The sequence below is a fragment of the Pezoporus wallicus genome, unplaced genomic scaffold (genome assembly GCF_028554395.1).
Source record: "Pezoporus wallicus isolate ANWC-B61680 ecotype Strahan unplaced genomic scaffold, APGP_CSIRO_Pwel_v1 contig_11080, whole genome shotgun sequence".
Taxonomy (NCBI): Eukaryota; Metazoa; Chordata; class Aves; order Psittaciformes; family Psittacidae; genus Pezoporus; species Pezoporus wallicus.
This window is the reverse complement of record NW_026641314.1, coordinates 13,174-26,735: the sequence shown is the minus strand read 5'-3', so window position 1 is coordinate 26,735 and position 13,562 is coordinate 13,174. Positions and strand designations below refer to the sequence as shown.

Below are 13,562 nucleotides of genomic sequence, written 5' to 3'. Positions count from 1 at the left end.
TTTGGCTTTACTGCTTGTAGGACAATAATACTCTAAAAATATTACTTGCTCTTAGGATTACAAAAATGATGCTCACATGGTAAGAAAAGCTGAATGTAATTTATATAAGTAAATGTATGAAGGGTCTTACTGTATGCAAAAATTTAAATCCCCTATTAATTTCAGCTGCTGTGCTGCCTTTACTAATGAAGTACATAAAGAGTGACCAAAAGCATGGTAGCTTAGGGAGGATGATAAAATCTTTATGAAGCTGCTGGTTTTTTCCATATTCTGGTCCATATTGCAGTAAAAGCAGAAGAAAAGGAGTTTAAAAAATTTTCTTAAACTTTTCACATTATCCAGGTTGTTCTCAAAAAACACTTTTTCAAAGTGTTTATTTTTTTTAGAGTTTCATGAGACGCTACACCTTAAATAATACTGTTGGCTGTGACAGTCTTGTCTTTTATAGTATTAAACTTCATCAGTAGTTACTGTTCCCTGTAATTTATGTTATTCCTTTGGTCAATACTTTGCACATGTATTTCCAGAGCATTTTAACAGAAATGGTGGAAATTATTATTACTGAGTTCAAACACTGAAGGTGAGAATCCTCACAACTAGGTTGGACGAGGCCTTGGGTGATATGGTTTAGTATGAGGTGGCCCTGCCCATGGCAGGGGGGTTGGAACTTGATGATCTTAAGGTCCTTTCCAACTCTAACTATTCTATGATTCTAAGTTACAGAGCACAGTGGAATACAAATGTGTCTTCCTTGCCTACAGCACCACTTCTAACATTGCCTACACTGACTGAGATGTATTGGAAATGGATTCTGAAATGAATTTTCTTGTTCAGAACCACTTCTAAGCTACTCCAGACTTACTTTGTTGTCTAAAGATGTTCTAGTGCCTTGTATGATCAATCTGTGACTCACAAAAGGTGGTACATTCAAAACTTTAATAAAACATTGCAATTATTCTATGGGCCAAATTAAAGGCTTAGCCTTGTGTTTTGTACAGAAGCCAATAGTAACGTAACAAAAGTACACAAGAAAGAGGGTGCCTATAAAGAGAGAGTTCACCTGTGTATTTTTCTAAGCTCTAGCAGTGAGTTGTTTATGTACTTCTCAAGTTTAAGCTGAAAATATCAATTCAGTATTTTGAAAGGGGCAAAATTATTAGTTCTCCATGAAGCACATCAGTGATGCATAAAAAATATTCTCATTGTAAAATCCATTATAACTCACTTTTTTTAAGTCCTTGCACATATTTGGGATATTTACTGTTGCGAATGGATCTACAGAATAACTTAAATAAAAAGGAAAATCACCCATGCTATTTGTACACATACAGTATAGATCATAATCACAGTATTTTAATACAACAGAATACCTGTTTCTTGCAGTCTTACTGGATGTGTCCTGTATTTTATTTCTGACTTGTGAATTTTAGTCAGGTTCAGCAATTGTGTAACTTGCGGCACATCTTTATTTAGCTGGCAGGTTAGAGGAATAACATCTGTGGGCTCACATGGCATAACTGGAACACCACACATAGCTAGAATCAAAAAACATGAGCTTTACTTCACTCAGATGACACGACAGAATTAAATTCTTCGGTTATTTGTTAGGTTCCACATGTTTCAGTTCATATGGCTATGACTATTTAATAGATTACACCAATTTGAAAATTTTGCTGCAATTTTCACTTTTAAGACAGTATGTAAGTTTGTAAATGACAGCGTGGGTTTAGTCTGGAGAAGGCTCAGGGGAGATCTTCTCACCCTGTACAACTACCTGAAAGGAGGTTGTAGCAAAGTGGGGGTTGGTCTCTTCTCCCAAGTCAGAACAAGAGGAAATGGATTCAAGTTGTTCCAAGGGAGGTTTAGACAGCATATCAGGAAAAAACTGGTCACTGAAAGGTTTGTCAAGCATTGAAACAGGCTGCCCAGGGAAGCGGTGGTTTCACTACCCCTGCAGGTATTTAAAAGACATGTATCTGTGGCACTGAGGGACATAGTTTAGGGGTGGACTTGGCAGTGCTGGGTTAACAGTTGGACTTGATCTTAAAGGTTTTTTCCAATGATTCTATGATTTGCCTCAATAAGAAAATTAGCATACAGAAAACACTAATGCTCACCAGCTGCGCAATTATCACAGAATTGATAATCCAATAATTAAAACTGCAACATTTTATCATGCACGCAGCTCATTAAAGCTGCCTACTCATTAAGTACATTATGCAATTCTGGAACTCATTTAGAACATTTACGCACATTTTAAAAACTGTTTAGAATGGAAGAGAGAAAAGTATGCACCAACAGAATTAAATTAAATTAAAGCCAGTGAGGTCTCAGCAGTTTCTGCTGAGAATTTACCAGATTCTCTTTGCAGCCATTTTTTGAAGTAATTTCTCTTTTCCAACCACACCAACAAAGAGGAGAAATCACAATGATCACATACTCTCCTTTATTTAGGTGTTCCAAATGGAAGATACTTTTTGTTATACTTAGAATACTGCTAACTATCTATCCTTCAGAAGCCAGAAGCCTTTTTTCACATGTGTGCTTTCAAAGCCACAAAATGAAAATCTGAGTGAAATTGAAGCTGAGCCATACCTGGGGCTCCTCTAAAATAAGAAAGTGCCAGCTGTGATTCCTCCTCTATTACCGCAACTGTCGGCGAGGAATGAAACTCTGCCTTGGAAAACAGTAATTCAGGATTATGCTGCTAGTCTGGAGACTGGTCAAACTTTGACCAATATCCTGCTCTATTACAAATATCTCATTTTTCAGTTCACCACCAATATTATGGTTCCAATGAACAAGGACATGTTAGGATAAATGGACTAAAAATCTCAGAGAGGCATTTATGATAGTTCCATAGTTCTGTTTCTTGTAATACTGTTTTGTTACAGTTTTGCCTTGGATTATTTAAGGAAGCAATCTTTCATCAGCTGCTTATGTCCAAAACTAAGAAAGCAAACAGCAAATGCTGCTAAGTTTTTCTTTTTACTTTCAGACACTCTTCTCTTGGCCAAAACCAGATTTCTATCAGCTTAATGTACCCTCATTAAAACAAGCTCCCTACTTGATAAATCTTGCCAGAATTTCTTTAACAAAATACTTCTAAGGAAGTCAACGTTTAAAACAGAGGAGTACACATACATTTAACTAGTTGCCTAAAGCCCAACACTAGCAGATTCTATATGCTGTGCTACCACTTCAGTTTTCATGAAATCATGTAATCTTTCAAACTGCCAATCTGATGACTAAGAAGCTTTTGATTTTAATACGAACAGTTATGATTAAGACTACATAGTAATTGTAACACACCACCTTTCTCAGCTGTATCTTGAGGCTTGGATTTTAAAGTGAAGATCTTTCTCAGTTTACAGGTAGCTGAAATACTAATTCCATCCAAAGACTGGAAGGCAGCTCCTCTGAATATTTCACTGGTGAATCCTACCAAGTCAATACACATATTGCACCACTAGAAGAGAAACAATACACTTTAATAAAACCCAAACACTAATCATTGCAGAAGAGTTTTAGTGTAGAGTTCTCTATAAACAACATCTCTGTTAAGTATTAGATTTTCACAAGTTGCAATTAACAGTGCACATTTTGATAATAGAAAATATATTGCTATATTTGCACGTACAGCTATTACTTATATAAATCAGTATACATAATCTAGCAACTGACAGCTCAACTAGCTTATCTACAACATGTTTTTCAGCTAACTTGTAAGAAAGTATATTTATTAAAGGTTTTCTGCGAAAAAGAATTCGTTATTCAGTATTATTTCATAAGTTAAAGTTACTACAGCTTAAGTGCCCCAGAGGCTAGAGTTAGAGTCTTTGATGATTTGTTTCTGAGATTCATTAAAAAAAAAAAAGACCTCTCCAAAGCTTGCACCCCTTCCACACTGAAAAATATCAGGAAAATGTATATTATGAACAAGATCTCAGTGTATCATAACATCTTAAAACTACTTCTTGTGTTTACAGCAAGTTAAACTACCAATCTAATCACTGAAAGCAGCATAGTCCTTCAAGTAAAAGCAACAATAAAAAGGCAGATAACCATGTAAAAGAGACAGATATGTATTCAGATATACTAAGAAATAAAGACCTAGTCTTCAAGGTTGGTCAAGCATTAAGGTTATTAAAATATTTTGTCATTAGAACTGATAAGAGCATTTAGATGGATCTTTGATTAATGTTTTATTATCTAAATTAAAACACAAACCTGAAGTTCATATTCTGATTGACTTTAATGTGATGTACTTTAATGCATACTTCAATCCTGAAACATCTGTGCTAGTCTGGTACCAAAGCCAACTAAATGAAATTATAGGGAAGAAAAAATTATTATTTGTAGCGGATCTTGAACTTCAGGGGTATGATCTGATGTATATTAATTTATTAAAAAAAAAAAACACAAAAAAACCAGCAACCAAATTATCACAGCTGCCTCCACCAGAACTACTCTAAAAGAAGTCATAACTTCAGGTTTTTTGTAAGATATTCTTTCTCATGTTTAGCGTTAAATCCAGATCTGCTTAGTATACTAGATGCTATCTAGTTCTCTTGGTGCATACTTATATTGTAAAATAGTTAAGCTATTCTCATCTCCACATGATTTTCTAAAGCAGCATTTGAGACTTGAGTCTTTACAAGGTTATGTGGTAACCATCAGATTTTATATTCTGACAGCTACTATGTTGTGACTGGGTGTGGAAGAGTAGAACAGGGAGATGACGATGGCTGTGAGGTTGTTTTTATTAGTTTGTCATACATGCTTTATATGTGCCAAAATCTGGAAGAACCTGAAGTACAGGAAAGTAGCCATCAGCTACAGTCTACTGGCAGCTCCAGTGAATGTAATAAAAGCTCACTACTACATGATAAGGTACACATGAAAAGGAGCACTATAATGAAGAAGTATCAAGGACACAGAGAAATTACAGAGGCTGAATAGATGGCAGAAGTAAGGAATAAACACATCACAAATAATACTGATCTTGGAAAACGGGAATGAACTCCTAATGTCAGAAGAAGGGTAGAAAAGTAGCAGTATTAAGCAGTTCTGATACTACCCAGTCGAGAGGACATACACACCTATCTTGAATGAGCAGGAACTGAATTATAAACCAAATTAATTTCAACGGGTCTATAAACTTCCATAAAATGTTTCTGGTGAAAAACCTGTGCTCGACCACAGTTCAAGAAATATTCCCAAAGTACTTACTATTCTGCGCTTCATTGTAAGCAGCGGAATTTTTGCATGCAGGGGAGTCACAGACAACTCCTTGTGGACTGTTGATAAATACAATCTTCTTTTAATATTTCCTAAATCAGTTATCCTATAAAAGAAAAAGCAAGAAAGAATGGAACGAATGTTTGTCAATTCAGTAATCCAGTATCTTTGGCTAAGATATCTTTTTATCATAAACACATCTATTCATACGCAAAACCTTTGTGTCAGTGACAGCAAATACAGAATTTGAGAATTACTGCTTTTACAAGATGAGTAATAAGATTTCTTTCTCCAATTCAAAATTAGCAGCTAAACTCCTGCACGTAGAAAATACTATTCCTGCTGAATCTCAAGCTCTGTAATTCTCAATGTAGAAGGTTGCTTTAGATGATGCTACAACAGAGGTAGGTGACTAGACTGAAGCCATGCATATCTCCAAACAACTGGTAATAAGAACTTAAATTCACTTATAATATTAGTTCAGTACATTTGTATTTTATTATTTATATTAATAGTTTTATCTTTCTCTCTCCTGAAAAATATTAGGTACCTCAGCAATAAAAAGGCCATTAGTAAATGTACAGCTCAGTTACATTCCAAAGTGCAGTGCAGCACTGAGCACTTCTATTTAGATTAAAATACAAACACTTGTATCTGACCCTGTTATGCAAATCTAAAATAAGATTGTTCTTGTGATGGCATGTGTGCTGTAAAGAAGCATCAAACCTTAGATATATAGTTACAATCAAACCTAAAGAGATTTAAGATTTATGTTAATAATTACATTTAAAACAGTAAAGATATTTATATAGTACATGCAAAAGTAGGTGGAACATCTGAATAACTGGCAAAATTGGAAAAAGATGGTCTTAAAATTCTGTAAAATCATTTACGTCCTGGAAGAAGAGTTGGTGTAACTTTCAGACTTCAGTTACATTGCTTCTTGGAAAAGAAACCAAGGGGTTGATGAAACTCTTCTTAAATAATACAGACAACAGGAATTAGACCATTTGAATTCCCACTTGTAAAATGATACAAGAATACTTGTGGTGAAACTCAACTTTTTCCTGTTATCAAAAAGCACAACCTATGCTAAACCTACAAAGTCAAGAAACATCTGCAGCACATGTCTTGATTTTCAAAGGTGTACTAAAAAAAAAACCTATATAAAAGTTAAAGTATTTTTATTATGTCTGTGCTTGAGTATTTATATCTAAGGGTCAGATGTGCTAGAAAAGTAATGAGACCATGTTGAGAAAAATAAGGTAGTCAACAGGAAAATCAACCTCATTTATAATAACATTCCTGTGATCAGCAGGTGCATAACTCTCCCTGCTACAGTCATTAACTGCATTCATTTCACACTTAACATCTACATTTGCAAACCATTTGAAAGCAAAATTACCTTCCAATTCAATTTTCAATTTTATTTCATATCTTCAACTTTGATGGACTATTCTCCTCACAAAGGTATCTATACTCAGATTGCAAGAAAATGGTGACAGCTACCCAAGAGTACAGACAAACTCGTCTTCTCAGATTACCTATTCACTTTGCTTCTGTTCACCATTTGCTAATGTTCAATTCAATGCTTAAAACAAACTTAGAAAACATGACACTGGACTGCTAAAGGGATGCTTCATTTATCAGGCTCACTTGTTCTTAAAATGGAAGTATCTGTCTCTTTATAAATGACTTAAACTGGAAGTTTACCAAACATGAAAGCAGGTATTTCATTGATGTCATTAACCAAAGGGCAACTCCCACACAATTTGTTATTAATGGAAATCTCCTTGTATGCTCGTCAAAATCCAGATAAAATATTCTGCAAATGCTTAACTATTAGTATGCTAGTATATTAATGTAATTAGCAACTCTAGTGCTATTGTCTCCATAAGTAGTATGTGCTTCAGAAACATTAGATAGTATCATCACCATCTCCAGTTTAAGACTGGAAACCAAAGAAATAGCAATGGTCAGCTGATTTGTCATGTTTACAAATTCTTAGAGTGGGATATATGTCTTTTTGGATATCTGTTTCCTGAATTACCACCCATGCTCTGTTAGCACTCTAATGAAAGCGCTGACTGAAAGAGTTATTAACAAATGCTTACTTTAACATCTATGTTAATCGCCTTTGCATGTTATGGCATTTAACATAACCTAATACTTTTAAGAATGTTTCTGTATTTCACGCCTGCTTCACAAAGAATTCAAGGAGCCTTATACTAGTAAACATCAGAATTTCAAATAATTCCTCCAGCTACATCTGTTCAACAAAGTTTACCTTCAGTCGCTATCTAAAATCTTCAAACACTGTCAGAAGTACGACAGAATTAGCAGCTCTGTCCTACTTCTGATTTTAAAAAGTTGGTCTAAGTTTTGCAAAATTAACTTTATTGTTCTGTATCTGAAAACATGCAGGGTCTTCAGATTAATATGAATAATTTATCATATCTCTGTCAGCAAAGCAAAAACTATGACTATGATAGCATGTAGTTCACAAATTCAAGCTGTTATGGTGCCTATAAATAAATGACCTATGCATGTAAAATCCAGTATGTGCTGGTTATCAAAAACTGGAAAGTAATAAACTTGTATTTACAGAAGCAACTGATGGAAAAAAGGAAATACAGTACAACTATCTATATTCTGCAGCACTGTTCACAAGCCCTGCAATAAATTTTTTTATCAACAACTACTTCAGGAATATAAACATTTTAAGTCCCTTCCCCCTGCAGATTGGTATATACATAACTAGCTAAACTTTCACAGAAAACTTCTTAAACTTTATCAGGTATGTTCCAGAGCTTGAAACTCCACAGAGTTCCTGTTTATTCAATAAATCAAGAGCACCTCTGTGTTATAAACCCACTAAGCATCTATGTATGATCAAAACCATCACTCCTCACAGAGTAAAAAGGAGCTACAGCTGTGGTTTCAGGGTATGCTAATTCTGAGATGTCGTTCCAAAGAGTTAGGAAAATGCCAGTTTTTCAAAACAATGCCTTCCAACTGTGTTTGATTACTCCCAAGATTTCTAAAATTCTTCTGCCTTGCAAAATATACATTAAACAAAAAAACAAGCACCTGCCTTAATTAGCATGAATTTCAAAAAGAAAAAAAAATCCCGAAACTAAATTAGGTTTAAAATACAAAGTCAGTACCTTTAAATTACAGACTAAACCCTATATGTGGGAAGGAACAATCCCATGTGCCAGAACAGCCTGAGGGTGGATTGCCTGGAAAGCAGCTTTGTACAAAATGACTTCAGGGTCCTGGTCACTGGTGGAGAACAAGTTGAGTCAGCAAAGCACATCTCCAGCATAGAAGGTCAAGAGCACCCTGTGTTGCACATGGGAAAGCATTGCCAGCAAACCCAGAGCAGCAACCCTTCCTCGCTACTCAGCTCTGATAAGACCACAGGAGGAGCACTGGGTCCAGTACTCAGCTCCAAGACAGAAGAGACATAGGCATACTGGTGCAAGTCCAGTGCAGGATAATGAAGATTAAGAGACTAGAACATCTGACTTAGGAGAGGTTCAGGGAGCTGAACAGGGAGGTTCAGTTTAGCCTTGAGGAGGTTCAAGGGGATTTCACTAATGCGTATAAACCCCTTGTTGTGGTTTAAACCCAGTCAGGTAACTCGTTTGCTCGCTTCCCCCCCTTTCTTGCCCTCCCCCTGCTCCCGGAGGGACGGAGAGGAGAATCGAAAAGAATGCAACTCCCACGGGTTGAGATAAGAACAGTTTAGTAACTAAGGTATAACACAAATCACTACTGCTACCACCAATGATAATAATGATAAAGGAAATAACAAGGGAAGAGAATACAACACCTCAGCACCAGCCGACCGATCACTCGCCCCCCTCAGCCCGACCAAGCACCGACCGATACCTCCTCCAACCCTGCAGTCTCCCAGCCCTTCCGGCTAACTCCCAGTTACATCCTGGGCATGACGTGCTGTGGTATGGAATACCTCTATGGTCAGTTTGGGTCAGGTGTCCTGTCTCTGCTTCCTCCCGGCTTCCCCTCCTCCCTGGCAGAGCATGAGGCTCACAAAGTCCTTGGCCAAACCAAAACATCGCTATCAGCTCTGTTCCTGAGCTGAAAGTCAAAACACTGCACTACACCAGCTACCAAGGAGGAGAAAAATGACTGCTACTGCTGAACCCAGGACACCCCTGATGGGAGGGAGTAAAGACTGAGCCAGACTCTCCTAACCAGTATTGAAAGAATGGGTATCTCTGGTGACGATATGTGGTAAATAATTTATTCTTCAAAGATTTTATCAATGTTCGGATTCTAAATTCATGTCAAAAATTAAGCATGACACACAGGAATGTATGATTTTACCAACATGACGTAGGTTATAAATGCCCACTAACTCACAAACCACTGAGACTTAAAACCCTGCATGAATTGTTACAAATCCAATGAGGAATTTTTATAATTGAGTCAATTCACACTAGCATATTTGTTAAAGTAACAAAACATTCCAAGATAACTCTACTTGCACAAAGGCACAGAAGATAACAGAACTACCCAGCAACATAAAATAGCACACCATCCTGACTTAACAGATTATTCACATCATAATGAACACCACAGGATTTCCAGTGGCCTAGTGTTTCTTTTGTTAACTCAGATCTCAGTTCTGCTGGTTACAAAACTGAGTTGTGCTGGTTACTAACAACTGGTGCCACTAGGGGGACAGAATGCTGTCCAAGACTGACAATAACCCAAGTTCCCATTCATGATTTTCAGTTTGTTCTGTCTTCAAAGGAATGTCAGTATTGAAAACATCCAAGAAATAACAAATCTCATTAGCTGAATTCCTTATTCACTTGATAAGTCCCTGTGCTTTAACGCAAAGTCTGCTACCACAATTAACAGCTACAAACAGGCACTAAGTATTCAAGGACATTTTATGAACCTTACAGTAACTCAATGGAGAAGTCTCGTCCCAGTGGCACAAAAATCTGAAGTGTCAGAAATCTCTGGATCAGTCCCACTAGAAATACGGGGGGAAAAAAAAAAACAAAAAAAAATCAATCCATGTGCTGTGTGTGTGCAGATGCCCATTTCACCATCAAGCATTTCAATTCTGTACCCTACAGCTATGCTCCTGCAACGCTACTTCCCAAGGTTCACGCAACATATGAACATGACAAAAACCTGAAGAAAACCAATTCAAACTGCAACACAAGTGTTGTTTTACAAGTCCCATCTGTGGCTTTGCTGGAATTCTCATGAAAACAAAATGCAACTTTTTTATTTTTACTTACAATTCTTGTGTTCCAAGAGCACCAAACTTCCCATATGCATTATAAAGTTAAGTAATACTTTCCTATTAAAATTATATTATAGTCATATCAAACTTGTGCCCATGTTTGTGACAACATATATGTTCTTAAACAACAACAAACAACTGAGCAAGTGGCTGCATGGTTCTGAGTTACCAGCTGGGCTTAAACCACAATAGTTCTTTTTGGCACTCAGCGTGAGTCACAAAGGGTTGAGATAACAGATCTGACCAGAGTGTGCCTAGTCGTGTCTGTGATAAGCATTCATTGTTTTGGATTAATAGTCACTCATCACAATGCTGTATTATTGGCTCTCAAAGTTGCTGCTCTTGATCTCAGAGTTTCAGTATATCGTACCTTACTTACAGCTGGTATTTGCTGTCTTAGTGTTTATTGGCTGGGGGGCCTGGGCTAAGCTTCTTATTTTGCGGTACTTTATGGTAATGACTTGCAATACAATAGACTCATTGATAGTGAAACTGATCTTGCTTGCATTCCCAGTGTGGTCATCACCTCAATACTTTGGGGGGTATATAACAGAAATGGTTAGCAATTACACTTTTTTTTTTTTTTCTTCCTTGGGTGGTCAACCTATGAAGGAGAGGGTGAATTGAGTCAGTTTGCTGAGGTGAAAGCCATCCAGCAGGTCTTGGACATTGCTGAACAAGAAAAGTGGCCAGTACTTTCTCTCTACACTGACTTATGGATGGTGGCAAATGCCCTGTGGGGGTGGTTGCAGCAACGGAAGCAGAGCAACTGGCAACGCAGAGGCAAACTCATCTGGGTTGCTGCACTGTGGCAAGATATTGCTGCCAGGGTGCAGAACCTGGTGGTGAAGGTACGTCATGTAGATGCCCATGTACCCAAGAGTCGGGCCACAGAGGAACACCAGAACAACTAACAAGTGGATAAAGCTGCTAAGACTGAAGTGGCTCAGATGGACTTAGATTGGCAACATAAAGGCAAGTTATTTTTGGCCTGCTGGGCCCATGACACTTCAGGCCATCAGGGCAGAGATGCAACATACAAATTGGCTTGTGATAGAGGGGTGGACTTCACAATGGACACTATTGCCCAGGTTATTCATGAGTGTGAAACATGTGCTGCAATTAAACAAGCCAAGGGGTTAAAGCCTCTTTGGTATGGTGGATGATGGTTGAAGTATAAATATGGGGAGGCCTGGCAGATTGACTATATCACGCTCCCACTAACCCGCCAAGGTAAGCTCCATGTGCTTACCACGGTGGAAGCAACCACCGGGTGGCTGGAAACATACACTGTGCCCCACGCCACTGCCCAGAACACTATCCTGGGCCTTGAGAAACAGATTTTGTGGCGACACGGCACCCCAGAGAGAATTGAGTCAGACAATGGGACTCATTTCCGGAATAACCTTACAGACACTTGGGCCAAAGAGCATGGCATTGAGTGGGTTCATCACATCCCCTACCATGCACCAGCCTCCGAGAAAATCAAACAGTACAATGGGCTGTTAAAAACTACACTGAGAGCAATGGGTGGTGGGACTTTCAAACACTGGGATACACATTTACCAAAAGCCACCTGGTTGGTCAACACCAGAGGATCTGCCAGCAGGGCTGGCCCAGCCCAGTCAGAATTTTTACATACTGTAGAAGGGAAGAAAGTTCCTGTGGTGCACATAAAGAATTTGCTGGGGAAGACAGTCTGGGTTATTCCTGTTTCAGGTAAAGGCAAACCTACTTGTGGGATAGCTTTTGCTCAGGGACCTGGATATACTTGGTGGGTAATGCTGGAAGATGGGGAAGTCCGATGCATACCTCAAGGGGATGTGATTTTAGGGGAAAACAGCCAATGAACTCAATTACATGCTGTTGCCTGCTACATAACACTTTCATAGACCACCAACTAAGATGTCTTCAGATCACCAGTGACTGGCCCTGACTTCCCTCCAACCATCATCCCAACAAGGAATGATGAAACCAGATGAGCTCAGCAGGGACCAGACGAGTTACGCAGTGTCATCAGTGGGCACCAATCCAACACTACACACCGTCTCTCCTGCTCTGAAAGACTGTTACAAGAGGTGGAGCCCAACATCGTGGACTAGAAGAACTCAGTAGCTTTGTAGGGATTGGTCCATGCACTAAGGAATGATATCTCTTTGTGTGTGTGTGCATGTGTGTGTGTGTATATATATATGAGACAAAGAGTATGTATTGAAAAATGTGGAATCTGAGAAAGACATGAATGGTATGGAATAAGGAGTGGATACTGTCCTGGGCTCAGCAGTAGCAGTCATTTTTCTCCTTCCTAATAGCTGATGCAGTGCTGTGGTTTTGACTTTCAGCCTGGGAACAAGGCTGACAACACCAATGTTTTTGGTTGTTGCTCAGTAATGTTTACTCTGACCAAGGACGTATTGAGCCTCATGCTCTGCCAGGCAGGAGGGGAAGCCAGGTGGAAGCAGAGACAGGACACCTGACCCAAACTAGCCAAATAGGTATTCCATACCACAGCATGTCATATAAACTGGGGGTAGTAACCCGGGTTAGATTGCTGCTTGGGTCAGGCTGGGTATCGGTTGGAAGGTGGTGAGCGGTGGTGTTCTCTTCCCTTGTTATTTCCCTTATTATTGGTGGTAGCAGCAGTGGTTTTGTGTCATACCTTAGTTACTGAACTGTTCTTATCTCAACCCTTGGGAGTTACATTCTTCCTATTCTCCTCATCCCTTCGGGAGCAGGGGAAGGAAGAGGGGGAGTGAGTGGCTGCATGGTTCTGAGTTGCTGGCTGGGCTTAAACCATGACAAGAACTGAACCCAGCAGCACCAGAACAGCATGTATCAACAAGGATCTTCCCTACAGCCATTACTTTAATTTCTGTATCTTTTACTTCTTTGTATCTGACTATCTAAAAAGTTAATGAAAAAACACTTTGCTAATACTGAATTATGCCCTAAGTAAGGGAGAATACCTTGGGTACAAACTGGAACACAAGAGGTTCCACTTAAACTTGAGAAGAAACTTCTTCTCAGT

General features: G+C 38.5%; 1 protein-coding gene across 6 annotated transcripts in view; it reads right to left on the bottom strand.

Moving 5' to 3' along the window:
• The window catches only part of CFAP20DC (CFAP20 domain containing), a 55,638-nt gene that overhangs the window by 34,064 nt on the left and 8,012 nt on the right, over positions 1 to 13,562 (bottom strand). For 2 of the 6 annotated variants that reach the window (XM_057422818.1, XM_057422819.1), the window contains 4 exons: positions 10,183 to 10,255; positions 5,233 to 5,347; positions 3,313 to 3,469; positions 1,371 to 1,535 (listed from right to left, as the gene is read on the bottom strand). In XM_057422818.1, the coding sequence (XP_057278801.1) occupies positions 1,371 to 1,535; positions 3,313 to 3,469; positions 5,233 to 5,347; positions 10,183 to 10,255 (510 nt within the window). Of the gene's footprint in view, positions 1 to 1,370; positions 1,536 to 3,312; positions 3,470 to 5,232; positions 5,348 to 6,134; positions 6,216 to 10,177; positions 10,256 to 13,562 lie in introns of those variants that run through there. The other 4 variants (XM_057422820.1, XM_057422823.1, XM_057422822.1 and 1 more) reach the window with 3 other exon arrangements.